Source organism: Electrona antarctica, assembly GCF_951216825.1.
Source record: "Electrona antarctica genome assembly, chromosome: 11".
Classification (NCBI taxonomy): Eukaryota; Metazoa; Chordata; class Actinopteri; order Myctophiformes; family Myctophidae; genus Electrona; species Electrona antarctica.
This window is the reverse complement of record NC_136792.1, coordinates 37,515,302-37,535,086: the sequence shown is the minus strand read 5'-3', so window position 1 is coordinate 37,535,086 and position 19,785 is coordinate 37,515,302. Positions and strand designations below refer to the sequence as shown.

The window sequence follows — 19,785 nt, the reverse complement described above, 5'->3', positions numbered from 1 at the left end:
TATATGTATATATATATTGCCAGGTTTAATTTGAGCCTGAAACTAATTCAAATGGATAGTCGCTGTTATATTACACTGTTGCATACATTGCCATTGCTTAAAAGCTCTACAGGGACTAGAGTAAGCAAATACAAGTACAGAATGTAGAAGAATGGCTATTTTCATCAGAGTTCACTGTTAGCATTAGACAGTAAAATGGAATGTGTTCATTGTGTTGTCACTGCTGTTGTATCAACTACAGCCTCACCTGCCAGTGAGGAGCCCCCACTGGAAGGATGTATAGAGCCTTCATCCTACTCCTCCCGCCCAACACGTTGTACAGGTGCCGGCCCAGCTGGTATCCATCTTCAACCGCTTATCCGTAGTTGGGCCGCGGGGGCAACAGCTCCACCAGAGTGTTCCAGACTTCCCTCTCCATCGCAACATTAGTGACTTCCTCCTGGGGGATCCCGAGACGTTCCAAGGCCAGTGAGTCGATGTGTTTCCTCCAACTGCACCTTGGTCTGCCCCGGGGTCTCCTCCCAGTGCCTCAACACGGGCCAATTGGGTTCCTTAGAGGTGCTTTTTGAGCGGTGCCTAGGGGATATGAACAGCTGCAATACCGCTGGGTGACCTAAAGTGGCACTGCTGAGCAGCCTAAAAGGGCCATTCACACAGAGGAGGAGCACTATATAACTGCAGCCAGCCAGCGGTGCTGTTGAGCAGCCTGCACCACTCAGTTCACACGGGTGTGATTTTTTCCCCCCTCATAGTCCCAGAAAAAATACAATTTGTATAAAGTACGGCTTGTGGTGAAATTGGGGGTCCTTGACATCAAAACGGTTGAGAATCACTGTAGTACACACAAAATAGAGCTCACAAAATTGTGCACTTTTTTTTCTCCTTTTTATTATGTCGCAAACAATGATGACATCCAGATATATTGTTAACAATTTGCAGTGTGAAGAGTTGAAACCATGGAAGCAAAAAAAATAAAAAATAAAAAGTCCTATTGAGAGCTTGTGAAGTGTGAGGCCCTGCATCGACAAGGCATGTTATCGCAGACAGCTGGATGTCAGGCTGGTGCAACCAGGGACCCACAGAGTCAGTCTGTCAGTCCCTTCACACACCAGCCTGTGTGTGCAGCACAGAGATTGCTTGGGACCTGCGAATGGCAAATATTCCTTCTTAAAAAGGGCATCATTATTATTAAAAATAATCAAAACCATCAGCCAATTAAGGCTCATTCACCATGACAGTTTAAATACACAACACATTATCACCCAGACAGTTGATTAAATCACCCTCCTTGATCTAAAAACCAAGGAGGGTACACTGTATTTTCAATAAGTGTCAACTTATATTTGTTTTTATTTATTCTTTTGGCCTGGTTTTGATTGCGTTTCATGAAGTAAATCCTCTCTAGTCAGCTTATTCCAAAGGGGAGTATAGCGTCATTTTCAAGAGCCTGTTCATAATATTGTCTAGTTTGCAACGAGACCATTAAGACACCAAGGAGACTGAATTGTCAAAGAGATAAACCAAATTTTACTAAGAACATTTGTTTTGGCTTTAGCTAAAAAAAAACATTTAACAGCTTTTCAATTGCATGACCGTGTCAAATCCCACTACAATGGAACAACATTGAGAATAATAGAATCAATGCTGATTTCCCATCCAGAAGTATCAGACAAAGCTGCTTGTGGAAGAAGAAAAAAAACACAGACCCTTGCATTGGACACTATTTTAGGAGACAAAAGTGGTATTCCCTGAAGGAAGAGGGGAGTGTGTGTGTGTGTGTGTGTGTGTGTGGGGGGGGGGGGGTTAGGAAGATCCTAGTCTGCCACAATCCCATGGCTTTTTACAGAGGAAGGAGGCACAATCAACTACAGATCTGACGTCCTTCATAAACATCGCAAACAAAACCACATACAGTAACGGAACAGCAGACTGATGTGTCTGGTAGGGAGTCTGTCTGGTTATCTTTAAACAACCAATTGATAATCATTAATAAACAACTGGTACGGTACTCAATGCATGTACTAGTGTAGACCAGTGGTTCTCAACCTTTTCTGGATCAGGGCCCACTTGATCAGGGGCCCACCCATCACGGCTGTTAAGTGGTCAGATGGGTGGGCCGTGTACATAGAATATGTCTATTTTAACAATCAATCGATCGTATTCTTATTTTCCTATTAATCAGTATAACAGTGAAAACACAGTTTTAAAGAAACCTGATTTATGAACTTGTACATTACAATAACTTTTAATATTGATGTTATATTATCACAATTATTTGAAGGCCCACTTGGTAGTATCCTCACGGCCCACCAGTGGGCCCCAGCCCACAGGTTGAGAATCACTGCTTGTAGAATGTAGACAGATAATTGTCTACTTGAAAACAGTGACACTTTCACAAACATACTCAATTGGACCAATCTGCATTTAGCCATTAACTAATGAGACCCCTACAGTGGAGAAAGAGCACTGGAGGAACATGGTTCTACTTAGGGCTGCAACTACCGATTCTTTCCATAGCGATTATTCTATCGATGACTTTCCAGTTAATCGAATACTCAAAATCAGCAGATCTATGAACTCACAACGGGGGAGGCATTGGGTCAGGAGGTAGAGTGGCCACTTGGGAGCTGGAAGGTTCCCAGTTCGATCCCGGGCTGCCCCAGAGTTAGTGTTGAAGTGACGTCCTTGAGCAAGACACTGAACCCCTAATTGCTCCTGATGTTCGTGCCGTCCAAGGTTTCCTCCTCCGTCGATGTGTGAATGTGATGCACATTGTAAAGCACCTTGTATAAAGGCAGTTATATACATTTATTTTACAACACGACAAATTGTGAGCTTGTAGATCTGCTACTTTCACTATAGTTGAAATGTAATATATTATATATTTCTTTTCACCTATAATGATGACAGGCCCAAAATAGGGATTGATTATTAATCAATATTTTAGAAAATTGATTATCGATATACCGTTTTAACCAATCGATTACAGCGATCAGTTGGATTAACTGTTGCATCCCTAAGTTCCATTGTACTCCAAATATGAACATATTGGCTCCACCAGACAACTCGACGTCTGGTCCATGTCAAACATGCAGCCTTGTCACACTAGCAAGACTCACACTAGCAGAAAGGCTGATAGCAGCAGCTGGCTACATCCAGTACACACAGGAACAGGGTGGTGTGTGGGGAAAAAACGTGGCAAAAAAAGCTAGATAAGAAGATCAGTTAAGCAGTGGAATTCTTTATTATCAAAGAATCTCAATGGAATGAGTTGAGCTAAATCAAAAATGGTATCCGCTTTATGCATTAATGTCCATTCCTTCCTCATCTTTGATCATCTGGATTAAGAGCAAAGATGCAGAGGAAGCAGGGATGTGCAAGTTTACACGAGCCGTCTTGCCTTGTACTGTATATCAAAACGTAACTCGCTCCAGGGGGAACAGAATGGTCGCTTTCTCTAATATCTGATCGGATAATTGTCATACTACAGAATACAGATCATTGGTCAGTCAAGAAATATCATAAAACAAACAGACTATGTTTGTGTTGGTGTGTGTGTGTGGGGTTCAAGCATTCTCCTGTGCACATTACCATGCCCACAACCAAGTCATGGAGCATCTGTGGCAAGGGAGCTGCTGCAACCGTTTTACACTGAAAAGCTCTTTCCATGAACCACTTGCCCTATATACACAGTAGCTATCAAGCTTTGTATTTGATTTCAATGATCCCAGTTGTTAGGCATTAAAGCCACAGACCGGCATAACTGAAACTTACAGACCTGTAAGGGTCGATTTTGTTTCCTAAATATCAGTCATTTAGTCGGGGACCTCCTGTAACCATCTCAAGGACCACCCCTTGGGTCCCCGGCCCGCACTTCACATTGAGAACCACTGCTCTCTATACTTAGTAAACTAGTAGTTGTAGTTGACCAACCAATCTACAAGCTCATAAGAATGTTCCCCCAGAATAAGGATGCTAGGGTTCAAGTGGTTACCCATCAGCATCACACACCTCCATCATGAACAGTCTATAAAGTTGAGTGAGCATGTTCTGTTTGTTAGCATACATGAATCCTTCCAACCCCGTAGAGCAGTGGTTCTGACCAAAACTCTTCATTTCAAGTTCGGTATGCTTTAGAGGCCACCGACACCATGACTGACATCTGTAAGGGTCCATTTGGTTCCTAACTATCAGTTATTTAGCTGGGGACCTCACTGGAACCCCCAAGGACCCCTGGGGGTTCACAGACTGCACTGAGAACCACTGCCATAGAGTTCACATGGTGACAATTACAGAGATGTGCTGCTTGTTTTAGCTACAAGCTAATTTGACATCTGCCATTTTATACAGTAGTTGCCGGAAAGCATTCAGAAACCCATCTCATATAATTACCTGAAATAATTTTGCTTTGTGTACATCAAGCCTTTCCCCCCTCAGAAATTAGATAAACCTTTGCACATCCCAGAAACAACCCCAGGGGGCTCACTTTGACTCCTTGTCATGCGTCGATTTAGCGTAGTTAAAAACAAAAGGCTAAGGCTTGTCCACACTTTGTGTTCGCAGCCTAACGGGAGCATCGTGTGGGAGAAACTGAGCAGCCGGCTGTCAGTGAGTTCCCATTTGTGACATAGAAGCCTAATAAAGGCTCGGCCGGGAAACCGATCAGTTAAGGAGAGCGGGTTAATCCAATGGAAGTCTGTCAGACTTGTGTGACATCATAGTGCAATATCTCATGAATGGAGAGGCACTCCTAAGGTCCTTATCAAGTGCTAGAGATTAACGAGAGATTAAGTAATCCCTGAAGTCTTCCACTCAAAGCCTGACGGCGGCAGCCATACATTTAGGGGGCGGAGGGTGGGCAGCAGCGGAGGTTGGGACAACCTCGTGCTTTTGGAGCCATAGTGAATTTAAGCCTACATGCTAAGCTGAGATGGGCGCCTGTAGCATTGCTTAGCACTCCAGCCAGTGGAAAAACATTTTGATTCCTGAATGCAAAAGCTGAATTTATTAAACAGGATAATCTATCTAAAGCCTATCAGTGGTCTCCTGCTCCGTTTATAGGACGTGTCACCATGACAAGAGTACAAAGCTGATTTTTTTCCCCCCAGAGGACCAAACACAACAGTTTGAAACATTCGTATATGTAGCCATTAATATATTATCTAGTTCCACATGAAGAGAAATGGTATGCACACCTCAAGAAGTGATGTTACAAAGCTACAGATTATTCCAATAACAAAGCCCAAGAGACAATCATTTCTCCATTAAGGGATTACGTTTTCCTTTGTCTTTGACTGTCTCTCCTCTCAAAAGTTCACCAAGCTAGGCACCGACAGACTACGACAGTGAAGAAGAGATAACAAAACATAAACAAAGAGAGAAAAGAAATCCTAAATAAAAAAAAATAGACAGACAAAAATAAATCTTACACATAAAAGAACGACACTGTCATTTCTTAAATTATGTTTTTTTAGTGCCCTAACATTTTACACACCCAGTCAAAAAGATCTGCCTTCGGTCGGTCGGTCGGTAAGGCTGCGTGACAGACAGACGGCCAGCCCTCCTTGTTAAACCTATGGTACTTCTAGACAACGTTATGCAAATTTACAGTATACAATTTTGGATTCACCATGCAAGAATACTTTTTTTGTTGTGTAACATTTAATAGCTTGATCTACATCCAGGAATAATTTACATAGAAGGAACAATAGTTATTGGACCAGAGAGCACAATGGGTAAATAACCATTGTAGGGTGGGTGGGGTGAGTGCAGCCGCTAGGACATGAAAGAAGGTTGATGGGCGGGGTTTCGATGTGGGCGGGGTTTTGAGGAAGGTGGAATGGATGGTGGGGAGGGGGGCGGGTCGGGTCGAGACGAGGTCCAGAGGAGGGATCAGGTACAATCGGGATGGTGGTCCGATGATCTTCCCAGGGTCCAAATCAGCGGCACTCCCACACTTTTACACTTTGATCTACGCTCCCGGTCACCACGTAAGGAGCAGCCTTGTGGAAATCTAAGGAAACAGTCAAACAAGACAATAATAATCACCACAAAGGAAGAGGGAGAGCTTCAACTGAAGATGACAGTCAGCCACATTTATTCAAATTTACTGTAACTAATAACTATCCAAAATAACATTAAATAGTCTGCTTTTAGGATAATCACACAAACATTATGGCAACACAGCCTCTGCCCCACTACACAATAGTAGGGCGTTAATTAATGAAAAAACACAAAGTTTAAATATTGAGATAAGAGGTTACTGCCAGACAGCAACAATATACTAATGCTAGATACAGTACACATGACCATATACTGATATTAGATAGACATATGAGCGTACACAAAGGGAGTCAATCCACAACAAAAGGTATTTTTCCTGTCCTAAGCAGCTTCAGGATTCAATCAATAGCTTACAACATCATTCTGTTTGAGGCAGGATGGAAGGAAAGCCAGCCAGAGAGCCAGGAAAGCCCCAGAGGACAGTTCCTAAACCTTGATCTGCTTTTTATCTCTCCCTTTCTTTTCTTTCTGGGAGAATCCTGGAGTGTTTCTCTGCCTCTTAAAGCCCAGCTGCCATTAAGCCCCCAGGAAACTGATGGAAAGGGCTGCTATTGAAACACAGCCTCGCCCCCCTACTCACATTGAAGCATTCAGAAGCAGCTTGGTGTAACCCCTGCACCCGGCATGTACCTGAGGGGGGAACCCCAGGAGACCCAAGCAACAAACAAAGAATACCCCCTTATGCCTGTCCACCAGTCTACTCCAGCAGTGCATAGGAGCCGCTTACTAAGGGTGCAACACTTTTTTTTGAGGGGTGCTAGCCCCTCCTATATTCAGCTATTAGTGTAGATCTTCGTCTTACACAAACATTAAATTCCCATTGACAATGAATGGAGAATTTACATAATTTGTGTCTGAGCAAATAGACATGTTACGTCATGATGATGTACAATGATAAGAGTGCCCCTCAAATCACACGGGTGTGATTTCTAAACCAAAAACTGACGATCTAAAACCTAACTGACTAAATCAGACTAATCAATTTAGTCAATTTAGAAATTTAGTATACAATTCCTTGATATACACAATTTATAAAAAAATACAATATTTAAAAAAAATAAGCACTTTTCGTTTATTCAATTCATAGAAGAAAGCAATAGATGGAATAATAATAAGATCATAATAATAGATAATGTAAAGCTGCTTACCCAGAGAGGTAACAAAGTGTTCGTGGGCACACAGGGTCTTCATGCAGCGTTTATTCTTATAGTCCCAGATCCGTAGAGTCTTGTCATCTGCACAGGTCACAATGAACTTTCCTCCAGGATGGACAATCACCCCGCGCACCCAGTTGTCATGGCCAACCTATGCATATATGATGGTACATTGTAAAGGCGAATGGCAACACACTATATTTCACAATCAAAGTAGACACAAAAACAAGCACATTCAGTCTATATAAATGCAATTTGCCACGTGCAAGGCTCACAAAGACTCACAATAAGTAAAATAATAGGCAGCACACCGAAGTCATTAAGGCACGAGCAGCATGAAAGAATGCGTTTTGGCGTCAAGCCCTCCTCAGTGTGTAACTGTGTATACATATTGAGGAAACACGTTGTCCGTGCATAATGAATTAAAAAGTACTTAAGGTCTTTGGTTGGAGCGCTGCCTATTATTTTCTTATTTTCAAAACACCCTAGGCTGAATTTATAGTTTGTTTTCCAGTTCCAAGTTAAAAAAAGACTACAGCAGGTTAAAAACAGAGCAGCCTAGTAAGGAACTCAGGTGCTTTAGGTGTGCCCAGTGGGTGGCTGGGTGCCAACTATAGACAACATGGTCAATGCACATTGACACACCTACAGTACTGTAGCTGTGGCTGCAGCTGTGCTGCGTACATCACAGAGTAATATAGGTTAATGTTATGCTGTGTTGTATGTTATGGTTTTTCCCTGCTGTCCTTTTTGTATGGGGAAAAAAGGAAAAACTACATAATTAGCCTAGGGTTTTATCTCCGTTTAAGCTCCAAGTACAGCCACAATAGGCATCTAGTTAAAATAGAAGCTCTATGTTTGCATACTTACCAGTGTCATAATGCACATGCCAGTAGAGACGTCCCACATCTTCACGGTTTTGTCTCTGGAGCCAGACAGCAGGAAAGGACCGGGCTTCCCACTCTTCTTGATCTGGTAAAAACAACATGAAATACAATAATAAATCCCAAGTCTTCAGCCTACGTGACCAGGAGTACCTGCATATACAGTATCCACAATTGTTTCTATTTTTACCTTGCATATAAATGCCCACTAGGGCATTAAGCAACTAGTCGACTAGTAAATCCACTAGTCGACCTTGTTGGTACTAGTTGATAAGAAAGAAAAAAAAATATATTTTTTAAATGTTTTCCCGATTTTGTAGGCCTCAAGATCAGGTAGATTATAGTTATAGTCACCAATGTACACAGTTTTTAAATGTACAAATATTTATACAAATAAAAAAATCTTTTTGAATTTGAATCCTGAAAAGTAATAGTTTTAGACATATAAGGTCTCCACCCGACAGGCGAGGTACCGCTAGGCCACGAGATAAAACACAAACGCCTCCTCTGAGCATTTCTTTTGTTGTCTTTTCTTCAATCAAAGCATGGTCCTCTCTACTGGGTTGGCGGTCGGGTGGGTGTGTGCATTAGGCACAGCGGAGCGAAAACGTCTTGACATGCCTAACGGTTTGTGTCTGTTATGTATCAGGGGATGACAAGTTCAAACAGTTAGGCTGGCAGACACATTTAATGGTTGACGGCAGGACGTTTTTTCTATATCAAGATTAACGTGCGGCTGCTTTTGGTCTCCAAACTGTGAAAGTATAATTGATGTCAGGAGAAATGCCGCCGTCACTCGACCCGAACCTGCTCTGCTAGACGAGCTGACAATTTGTCATCTTCACACAGGCAGAACGTTCAAAGAACAGATTGGGAGAACCTGTGTGTGTGTGTGTGTGTGTGTGTGTGTGTGCGTGCACACACACATGAATGTGTGTATACTTCCATGGGTGCGTAATGATTGTCAGAAATGCCTCAAAGATTCCCCTGAAAAATCAATCAAGTAAAACTATTAAAGGGATATTTCACTTTAAAAAAAAAATATATATTTTATCGTTTACTCAGGCTTATGTGAACAACCCAGACAGTTTTTGAGTTGCTCGATTCAGTATTTAGATATTTGAAATAAATTTTACCTGCCCTGCCACCTTCCTATACAAACCCAATGTAACTTCAAACTCCCTTTTTCCCAGATTCATCGAAAACTCTCGTCCTTTTTTCTGGTGTTTTTTCATTTACTTTCTTAATAATTATTTTTGATTCTCCTCCAGCCTCCTCCTGGATGAGGTTATTTTCCAAAATAATTATTAAAAATAAATGAAAACAGTAATTGAAAAAACACAGCCTCCTCACATATTAGGACAATATCGATCACCAGAAAAAAGGACTGGTGTTTTCAATGAATCTATCATGGTTAAAATAGAGTTTGAAGTTACAATGGGTTTGTATAGGAAGGCAGGGCAACTTAAATTAATATCAAATATCTATATGCTGAATCAAGCAACTTAAAAACTGTCTGGGGTGTTCACATAAGCCTGAGTAGACGATACAATGACCAAAAGTGAAATCCCTTTAAGTATACTGTAGTGTTAGTGGTGTTGGTTGGGCAAAAAAAAAGATAGATCTTTGACGAAGTTTGACCATTTTACTTGACAATTTGTCTCGGGTGGAAACCTTACCATATGTTATGAAAAAACCATAGTCCAATATACAGTAGTTATTAGTCACAGGCTCTTGTTAATACTTTTCATTTGTTAAAGGTTTATAAAAACCCAGAGACACACTATTGTAGGCATGTCATTACAGGCAAAGGATGTATAAAATAGACTAGAGCATTAGCGTTAAACATAAAAATCACACCCGTGTGAACTGAGTGGTGTAAGGTCTAATATAGACTGATCAGCTGTGGTCTGACGTAATGTCTGACGTAATGAAATCACATCCGTGTGAACTGGGTGACCATAGCAACCGTGCTCATTCTTTGAGCACAGACAGACAGACAGACAGACTAACAAAGCCATTTGTAGGAGTGGTTTACACCACTCAAAAATAAAATGTGTGTATGTGCGTGTGTATATATATATATATATATATATATATATATATATATATATATATATATATATATATATATATATATATATATATATATACACACACACACACATTTGTTTTGACTTCAAAGGCATAAGGAATAACAGGATGAAAGGGAAGCTTCAGTGCAACAGGAGAACATAGTGTGTCTTTGTACCAGGGAAGAGGGGGCTGCTGGTGGAGCCCTCACTGCGAGGACAAATGTTGTTTTAATCACATGAGGCTACAATTGGATACGCTTGATCACAAGGCAACAGGGAGGGGAGGGTGGAGGGATTATGGGCTGACCCTGGGCCTTGGCACTACTGCACCACCAAGACGGAGGGTGGGGGGGGGGGGGTGTGTGTTTGTGTGTGTGTGTGTGTGTGTGTGTACTGTTCATTTCACGGTCTAATCCAGACACATGGCTGTCTGACAGTTTGTCTGGAAGTAGAAGGTACATTTTAGGTGGCAGCAGCCGGACCCACTAACCTGGATAGGCATTGGGAGGAACTAATTCTAGGGCTGTCCTAGGCTGGATTTTTGTTATTATAAAATAAATAAAACATGGCATTCTGCCTAAGGCTGACCTTATAGTACACTGTGATGAAAGCAACGCAGGTGCACAAAATCAATTTATAATGGGTGTGTTAGGACTCAATTTGTACTAGTACTCTTTTCATACGATGATGTCGCTGGCCAAAAATAGCAAGCTCAAAACAATCTACAAGCTCACAATACGTCGCATCACAGATTGTCTTTATCATTACTGAAACAGCGCCACCCACCTCAGAGCCCGTGGCTTCCAGGATGGTAGGGTGGGCGCTCTCGGGAGCCCAGGCGATGCACTCCACCACGTGCTCATGCTCCCGCAGCTCCGCCTTGCAGTCTTTGGAGGCGACCACCCACACGCGCACGGTCTGGTCGTTGGAGCAGCTGGCCAGCAGTGTGCCGTCCTGGTTGGGCCGCACCATGCGCACCCACTCCCTGTGGCCTGTGAAGGTCTTCACACAGTAGCTGATGGTGGGGACGAAAAGATGAGAGACATCGTCAGAACAGAGGCAACAACCCATTTTGACCTGAGATCAGATTCTAAAAAAAAATGTCTTCTACATCCTGACAGTTTTCTGAAAAAGATATGTTTCTATGTCAGTGGTTCTTCGATTTTTCAAAAATAGCTAAAGCATAACATAATGCTAACACCAAAAGGGGTTCCCGCCCAGACTGGGTTAAACACAATACAGACATTAAAAAAATAAAAGAAAGATCTCACTATTGAAAATGTGTTTTAGGCAAAGTCCATATCTGAGCATTAAACCCATTACACCTGTGTTGCGTTTTCTAAACAATTGTCACAATATGGTGTTTCTGTGTCATCGTTGCAAATGTGCGTCATGATCCTGCTTTTCTAGTTATTCCTGATACAGTTAACACATTTTGTGCCCAAAACGTCCACATGTAGTGGCCAGGACGTCTGTGGACGTCTGTGGACGTCTTTTCTTTCAAAATGTCAAAAAGTGGGTCTAAAAGTGGGCACCCTGGGTCGCCATTTTGAAAGAATAAAAGGGCACATAATGTGTTAACCAGATGAAGAAATCAGATTGAAAACTATAATTCATGTCATATTCCCACTACAATAAGAAGAATGGTTGAAATAAAGCTTGACAGGAAGGTAGATAATGGATACATACCCTGTGGCCACCTCCCACATTTTCATGGTTTTGTCCCTAGAGGCAGATACTATGTGATCTCCATTGGGCATGATGGCTACCGATGAAACATTGTGGTCATGTCCTGGAAAACACAAAACAAATTATTTTGAATACATTTGATCCAAATGCCTCGACATCAATAATGAGACAAATATTGTGGAGATTGACCATTGATGCTTTTCGCAAAAGATTTAAACAGTTATTTGGCAATATTGAATATCTCACTAAGTGGGTAAAGGCAAATAATAGAACAGGTAGAAAATTACATCACTATATGCATCATTTAAAACCAGGAAAAGACAACACTCTGAAATCCCAAATGATATCTAGTCTGGATATAGCTCTGGTCCATAGCTCTAAATGCTGTCGCATTTAGAGCTATGTTACTGTTGACTTCCGCAGACCAGCCTCTCTGTACTGTAGCAAAAATAATGTTTTACCTACTCACCAATACAAAGACCGGTTGTGTAATTAGAAAGCCTACTTTCCTTAGTGGACGCACTTTGAGCCCCCCACCACATGTATAAATGCACTTTTTGGCCAGAAATTGACCCTCAGAAGAAAAGTCTTCTGAGGGTTTTCTCTTGGCAATATCGGTAGAGGGTGCAAGTGGAGTAACTAAAATTATTATTTTTCCAGGTGAAAACAAAATCTCTTTCTGGCCAAAAAGTGCATTTATACATGTGGTGGGGGGGCTCAAAGTGCGTCCACTAAGGACAGTAGGCTTTCTAATTACACAACCGGTCTTTGTATTGGTGAGTAGGTAAAACATTATTTTTATTTTCGCTAAAGAGAGGCTGGTCTGCATTTCATGTGAGGCAGGAAGCAAACCAGTTCCATAGCCTTAATGCAACGGCAGCAAGAGCAGTAAGGCTATGGACCAGAGCTAGTCTGGATATAGTAATGCCCATCCCTAATTTGGCCAAAAATAAATAAAAGTCAGACCCAACAACTTATGACAATTGGATGTACTGTTTAATTCAGAGTATGATAGATGAATCCTGTCCACTTGCCAAACCTCATGTTTGAATGTCTTATTAGCAACAGGGTCCTCCAAAAAAGGTTTTAGGCCCAATTAGCCAATTAAGTGACATGTGAGATGGCCAATTTGCTGGGGGGGGGGGGGCATGTCTATGGGCATAAAAAGAGGCAGTTAATTGCCTAGTTGGGAGGACATATTTAAGCTGCTAAACAGATGAGGAAAATGGTAAGTAGGCTCCATTAGGGAAGCTTAAATGTGGGTGTGCTCTGTTTGGGGGGTGGGGAGGGGGGGGGGCACTAGGCTGTAACAATGGGTGGCAGCTAGACAGAAAAACTGCTATCAGGAGGCTGAAAGGGATAATTAAACTGCTGTTCAAAATCGGCACTAATCTCCTCCACCAAACCAGCCAGCCTGGTGAGCGAGCGGGAGGAGAGGAGAGGGGATGAGAGATGCACTGAGGAGAGGAGACGAGTGCAGGAGAAAGGAGAGAGGAGCCGAGGAGGAATGAGAGTAATGAGGGAGCGGAGCAGTGAAGAGGGATGAAGGGTAGCGAGGATAGCAGGAGATGAAAAGGAGGGGCTGAACTGAAGTAGGACGGGACGAGAGTGATCCCTCTCTATTTTCTGCACAGTGTGAGCACATCTGTTTGAGGGAAGAAGTGCCAGCTCCTACTGACTTGGTGTGAATTACACACCCCCCCCCCTTGAAAAAAACAAACGAAAGAAGAGAATAAATAAATAAAAAGACGAGTTAAGGTGACGAGTTAAATCGGTTCCTCACATGCTGAAAAGAAAGGATTTACAATACATCATTTTAATTTCAAGGATCCTCATGAAGCTAACAGACCTGTGACGTTCCATTTGGGGACGTTTCCTCATGGAATCCTGAGGGTCCCTCCCCCCCTGGACCTCACTTTGAGAATCACTGATTTACATACACGTCAAGGTTTAAAGATTTGATGTGGATTTAAGTGAGGTTGAGCTCTACTTGTCCATGAGGGTGAACAAGCTTATTAACTCTTCATTTATATTCATGAATGCACTGTGTGCAGGCATGCAATATTTTGGGAGTTGACGGGGAGACGTGAAGAGCAGCACACAAGGTCAAACGCCAAGATTGTATGTGATCGCATCCCTATTTTGGGAACGTCACAAAAGAAAATAGCCAATCTACAAGCTATTTTGTGTGTGTGTGTGTGTGTGTGTGTGTGTGTGTGTGTGTGTGTGCGTGTGTACGTGTGCGCAGACGCGGCAGGATTTCCATTTCAGCACCACTCTCGTGGTGGTCCCCAAAACTGTAGGGCCTCAGGGCCCCATGTAGACCATCCCTCTGCTATTTAGTTTGCAATTAGGACTTAAAAGACGGTGCCACACCGCCGGAGGCCTGCTTCAATGATGACATGAGCGATGGCACCCTATATTCCCCAGATGAGAAACATAATACGGCCACGCTTCAGACTCTTTAATATTAAACGCTGCAAATTAGCCAATTCCAAAGAGATTTGGAGCAAGTCGCATGTGCAGTAGAGGAATGAGTGTTCAAAGAGAAATGAGATGGCGTGCCAAGAAGTAGGGCTGTCCTAGTATATCGACATCCCCCGAAAATGATAGATATTATCATTGTTTATAATGTTGTATTTGTATTACACCTTTTATGCCTGAACCATATGGTGCCTTGGACGTGTATAGGCGTCCTTAGGTCTTTTTATTTATTTATATATATATATATATATATATATATATATATATATATATATATATATATATATAAAAGAATAACGTGTTTTTTGGCCTTTCCTTCTGCAGCGTACTCCTTGTGTTTCGTGCATGCGCACTGCCGTTCACTTCCTTGTTTACGGCTCCATTAGAATGGCTCACAACTCTGAATCTCGGGCGCTCTCCATGGTTTTGACCAAAAGGGCAATGTTCCGTCTTCATTTCTGACTTCAGGAAGCATCTTGTTTAGAATATAAACGCTTCTAGAGATTTTATTTGTGACTGCATGAGGTAAGAACGGAAGATTATGCATCCCAGTTTAAATATATTTAACAAATTAAAAGTATTAACAAGAGCTTGTGACTAAATAATAACTACACTGGATCCAATCATGAATCTACACAAGCTTTGTTTCACTTCACCCAACCAGTGCCAAATGGTAGGGTTCACGCGTTTGAAGTCATCATGCCCAGACCAGCCTCACATAGAATCCGATTTGACACTTTGACAGGGCAAAATGGCAGAGCTTGGCATGATGGGCTGATGCACACTGTTCAGCTTCAGCAGCTTTGTGCAATATTTAATGTGATAATGAAGCCTGTGTGTGTCGCACCTGAGCCCTGGGCATAGTCTCCAGAGAACTATCTGTAAATTACCTGTGAAACTCTGATCAAACTGTGTACCACCACACAACAAAAAACTGGGAAGCTATATATATAAAAACGGGGCTCTCTCAGCTATCAAATAAAGGCTTAAAATGCCCGGCAAAAACTTGAAATTATATTATTTTGCATGGCACTGTTAGCACCATCATGCAAAGGAGTATAACTTAACCACTCTCACCCTGGCGTTTATTATGTGGTCAAGGTGAAAATGTTCAGCTTAATTGAAGAATAAGCACTATTCTTTCTGTCCATCAATAATACTTTCTCAAGTGGGGCCTGGGCTGTGGCTCAGCGGTCCAGGCACCTTGGCTGGTAATCCAGTCTGGCAGTTTGCCGCGGGTTCGACTCCCGATCCCGACGGCCCTTGCTGCATGTCATCCCCCCATCTCTCTCCCCATTTCCTGTCAGTCTACTGTCTGTCCCTCCATAAAACATATAAAATAAAGGCGAAAGCAACAAAAAAAACATTACAAAAAAAAAAGTGGCCGAAGCAATCATGCCGTATCAGGTCAGGTACAGTATATGTACATTAGGTCATGTAGGCATTAGCAGATCCAGAGCGACTTACTGTATAATAAGCGAGGCAAATAATCACATACATGGAATGCAGCGAGAGAAATGTAGCCTCAAGAAACTAGGGTACCAGATACACCACAGACCTAATCTGTCAAAACGGTTGGTAACAATCTGTACATTGAAACTATAGAATAACAGGTAAACAATGAATGAACCTGGCACCTGTCTAAATAAATAACATGCTAAATTACATTCTTAACATTCGTGGTGAACAAAACATGAGAAGTGACCCAAGCTACATCTGCACAGTAGCCATATCTTGGTCAGTCTCAAGCATCAATAATTAAGTTATTAATTATTAAATAAAGAGAGAAGGTGGCAAGAATACAGGGAGAGTGAAGTGTTAGGGATTGAGGTGGAGTCTGAAGAGGTGACTGCCGGTAGATTGTATTGTTCCACGTTTTGCTTTGTCAATGTGTTTTCTCATGCCAATAAAGCCCTTTGAATTGCTAGGGGGTGAGGCGGAGTCTGAAGAGGTGACTGCTAGGGGGTGAGGCGGAGTCTGAAGAGGTGACTGCTAGGGGGTGAGGCGGAGTCTGAAGAGGTGACTGCTAGGGGGTGAGGTGGAGTCTGAAGAGGTGACTGCTAGGGGGTGAGGCGGAGTCTGAAGAGGTGACTGCTAGGGGGTGAGGTGGAGTCTGAAGAGGTGACTGCTAGGGGGTGAGGTGGAGTCTGAAGAGGTGACTGCTAGGGGGTGAGGTGGAGTCTGAAGAGGTGACTGCTAGGGGGTGAGGTGGAGTCTGAAGAGGTGACTGCTAGGGGGTGAGGTGGAGTCTGAAGAGGTGACTGCTAGGGGGTGAGGCGGAGTCTGAAGAGGTGACTGCTAGGGGGTGAGGTGGAGTCTGAAGAGGTGACTGCTAGGGGGTGAGGTGGAGTCTGAAGAGGTGACTGCTAGGGGGTGAGGTGGAGTCTGAAGAGGTGACTGCTAGGGGGTGAGGTGGAGTCTGAAGAGGTGACTGCTAGGGGGTGAGGTGGAGTCTGAAGAGGTGACTGCTAGGGGGTGAGGTGGAGTCTGAAGAGGTGACTGCTAGGGGGTGAGGTGGAGTCTGAAGAGGTGACTGCTAGGGGGTGAGGCGGAGTCTGAAGAGGTGACTGCTAGGGGGTGAGGTGGAGTCTGAAGAGGTGACTGCTAGGGGGTGAGGCGGAGTCTGAAGAGGTGACTGCTAGGGGGTGAGGTGGAGTCTGAAGAGGTGACTGCTAGGGGGTGAGGTGGAGTCTGAAGAGGTGACTGCTAGGGGGTGAGGTGGATTCTGAAGAGGTGAGTGAGCAGGGGGTGAGTGAGAGGTGAGCAGCAGATCTACAAGCTCGCGTCTACGTATTCTCACCATGCATAGTCCTGATGCACTCAAAGCCCTGGAAGTCCCACAGCTTGATGGTCATGTCCGCCGAGCAGGACGCCAACAGTTTGCCAGTCTGGTCGAAAGAGATGTCCTGCACAGAGTCTGTGTGGCCCTTCAGTGTGCGCTCAAAGTCTCCCGTCTCGTAGTCCCACACCTGAGGGAAGAGATAATATACACACTTATACATACATACAAAACAAAACGTCTGCTAAAACACATGTCAGTGGTTCTTCGATTTTTCAAAAATAGCAGATCTACAAGCTCGTAGCGCGCCACTCGGTGGCGCGCTTTGAGCTTGTAGATCTGCTATTTTTCAATAGCTAAAGCATAACATAATGCTAAAACCAAAAGGTGTTCCCGCCCAAAATGGGTTAATCAACTTACATTTTAGTTATTTGAATGTTCAGTTAGTCAACCATGTAATGATTTCTAACATGTGCCGTTTACAACGGCACCAAAATGTACAGGTGTGTTTGTCCATGAAATAGAAGGAAAACTAAATAATAATAGCAACAACATAATCCTACAACATTAAGCAATTTCAAGACGTCTCTTTGGTTCTGAAAATGAGCATTTTTTTACTTTGTTATTTTATCCTCTATTTTGCAGTCCAAATGAATTGCATAGATTTGATTATTCTATTAATCTATAGGATTACTTTAGTTTAGACTGAAATAGATGATGAAAAACAATGGTTGGTTTAAGTCCCAACATACACACACACACACACATCCTGTACACCAGCTGTACCCCTCAAACCCCAACAGAGCACCCAAATGCCACATCATCTGTGTCTCCACCTTGTCACCCTGTGTCTCTGTGCTGCTGAGCATCCTAGCAGAGACACAAAGAGAGATGAGGAGCCAGCTTTCTGCCCAGGCAGGTAAGTCTTGAAACAGCCAGGAGATCAGACAGCTCTTGGCATACTGTCATACCAACTTGAAATGACCAAGCGCTTCTCACCAACAGCTCACAAATTGTGACACCATACATATTCAGTGAGCTCCCAAGTCCCCATATTCTATCTATAAACCCAGAAATGTCTGTGTGTCTATCTGCCCCTTTACTGTATACCCACACATGGAGATCCTCTGCGCCCGGCCCAAACCCTCCCAAACCCCAAGTTAGAAATGACTGACATAATAGAGTTGGCAAAGTACTCCGATACTGGCTACTGCACCAAGTACTCTGGCAACGGATAACGCACTAGTTCAAATTATGGCTTGTGCATAATGACTGGCTAATCAGTGAAATGCAAATGCTGGGATGCTGGTGGAGATACAAGTCCAGAAGCAGTGCATTGTGCTGGGTATTCTGTTGACAAGTGGGATTGGGAGTCAGACGTTGGTCAACAGTAAGTCAGGCTGGGCGTGTTGTTGCTATTCCTATGGATATGGTTTCCAGGCAGACAGACGGGTTGTCACATGGGGATATAAGCCCTCCGCGGTCGCTTGTTTGGGGAGGGGGGGGGGAGTTGTGGGGGTTGGTTAGAATGTGACAGCAGAAAATCCACCCTCCATCCTTCTGCCTGATTTGGGTTCTCCTCCCTGCTGCCAAGTCTACTCCCACCACCTTGTTTGAGGGCAGCTTAGCGAGGGCTCCCCTCTAAATCCAGGCCACTCTGGCACTCTGGCACTGGGTTAGCAAACACCACTCTGCCAAGTGTGGTTCACACAGGCTACTAATCAGAGTGCCAATTTGTGCTGACTTCACCATTTTTCTAACTGGTTTCAAAAGGAGAGTTGGTGTCACCCTGCGAGCAACATAATATTCATATCATTGAGTGAGCAAGTAGCCTTTGGAACCAACAGTTCCTGAGCCATGTGACCCCTAGTTCAGGAGCTCCAGCTCCTGTTTCCGTAGCCCGAGGCTGCTTGATGTACAAGTACACCCCTTGGACATGAAGCTACTATGTCACAGGGTCTTAGCCCATAATCCAACCCTCGATGCCGAGTGGCAAGCAAGAAGGCATGCGTTGGGTCCCATCTTTATAGTCTTTGGTACGACTTGGCCGGGGATTTAACCCCCCCCCCCCCCCCCCTCCCCCTGACCTTTTAAAACCTAAAACGTAACAGCTGAGGGGCTCAGGACGCCCTGACACAGATGGCCAGCAGGGCAGGTTCACCTTGAGATGACCTGTGTTGTTTACATGACTGAGAGTACACATGGTCTGCAGCAACGTTCACCAGTCTCAATGGTTCTCAAACTTCCATTCCATCAGGTGTTGCGGTGGTACACGGTTTGATTTCCATTTCAAGAAGCCCCATTTTGACAGAAGTTAGGCCACTGACAGTCTGACACCCCCCAAATTGCTCCAGCACCTTCCTCTTTCCACTGCTGATCATGTCTAGTGCATGTAAGAAGCAAATTATCGGCAAGTTAGCTGACGCACGACGGGGTGTTATTTTTTTTCTTTTGGACACATGCTGCATAGACGCGTCATCACCATGGGAAACAAAAAGCGATGGGAACCCGTCGCCGACGGCTGTTTGCTTAACGATTTTGACTGCTTCCGCCTAGCGGAGCCGCCCTGAAAACCGTCGTTGCTAAAGGTCGCTAATAACTGAGAGTGTTGTGGTAGTGGTGTACAAATGCAACCAAATGGACCCGCAACAGTCCAC

At 43.5% G+C, this 19,785-nt stretch overlaps 1 protein-coding gene across 1 annotated transcript in view; it reads right to left on the bottom strand.

The window, feature by feature from the left end:
* Positions 1–3,225: 3,225 nt before the first annotated feature.
* The window catches only part of LOC306932815 (lissencephaly-1 homolog A-like), a 65,286-nt gene continuing 48,726 nt past the window's right edge, over positions 3,226–19,785 (bottom strand). The window contains exons 6-11 of the mRNA XM_079514749.1: positions 17,150–17,318; positions 11,866–11,968; positions 10,963–11,191; positions 8,088–8,189; positions 7,212–7,368; positions 3,226–6,013 (exon numbers count right to left, since the gene is read on the bottom strand). Coding sequence (XP_079370875.1) covers positions 5,940–6,013; positions 7,212–7,368; positions 8,088–8,189; positions 10,963–11,191; positions 11,866–11,968; positions 17,150–17,318 — 834 coding nt within the window. The 3' untranslated portion in view covers positions 3,226–5,939. The remainder of the gene's footprint in view (positions 6,014–7,211; positions 7,369–8,087; positions 8,190–10,962; positions 11,192–11,865; positions 11,969–17,149; positions 17,319–19,785) is intronic.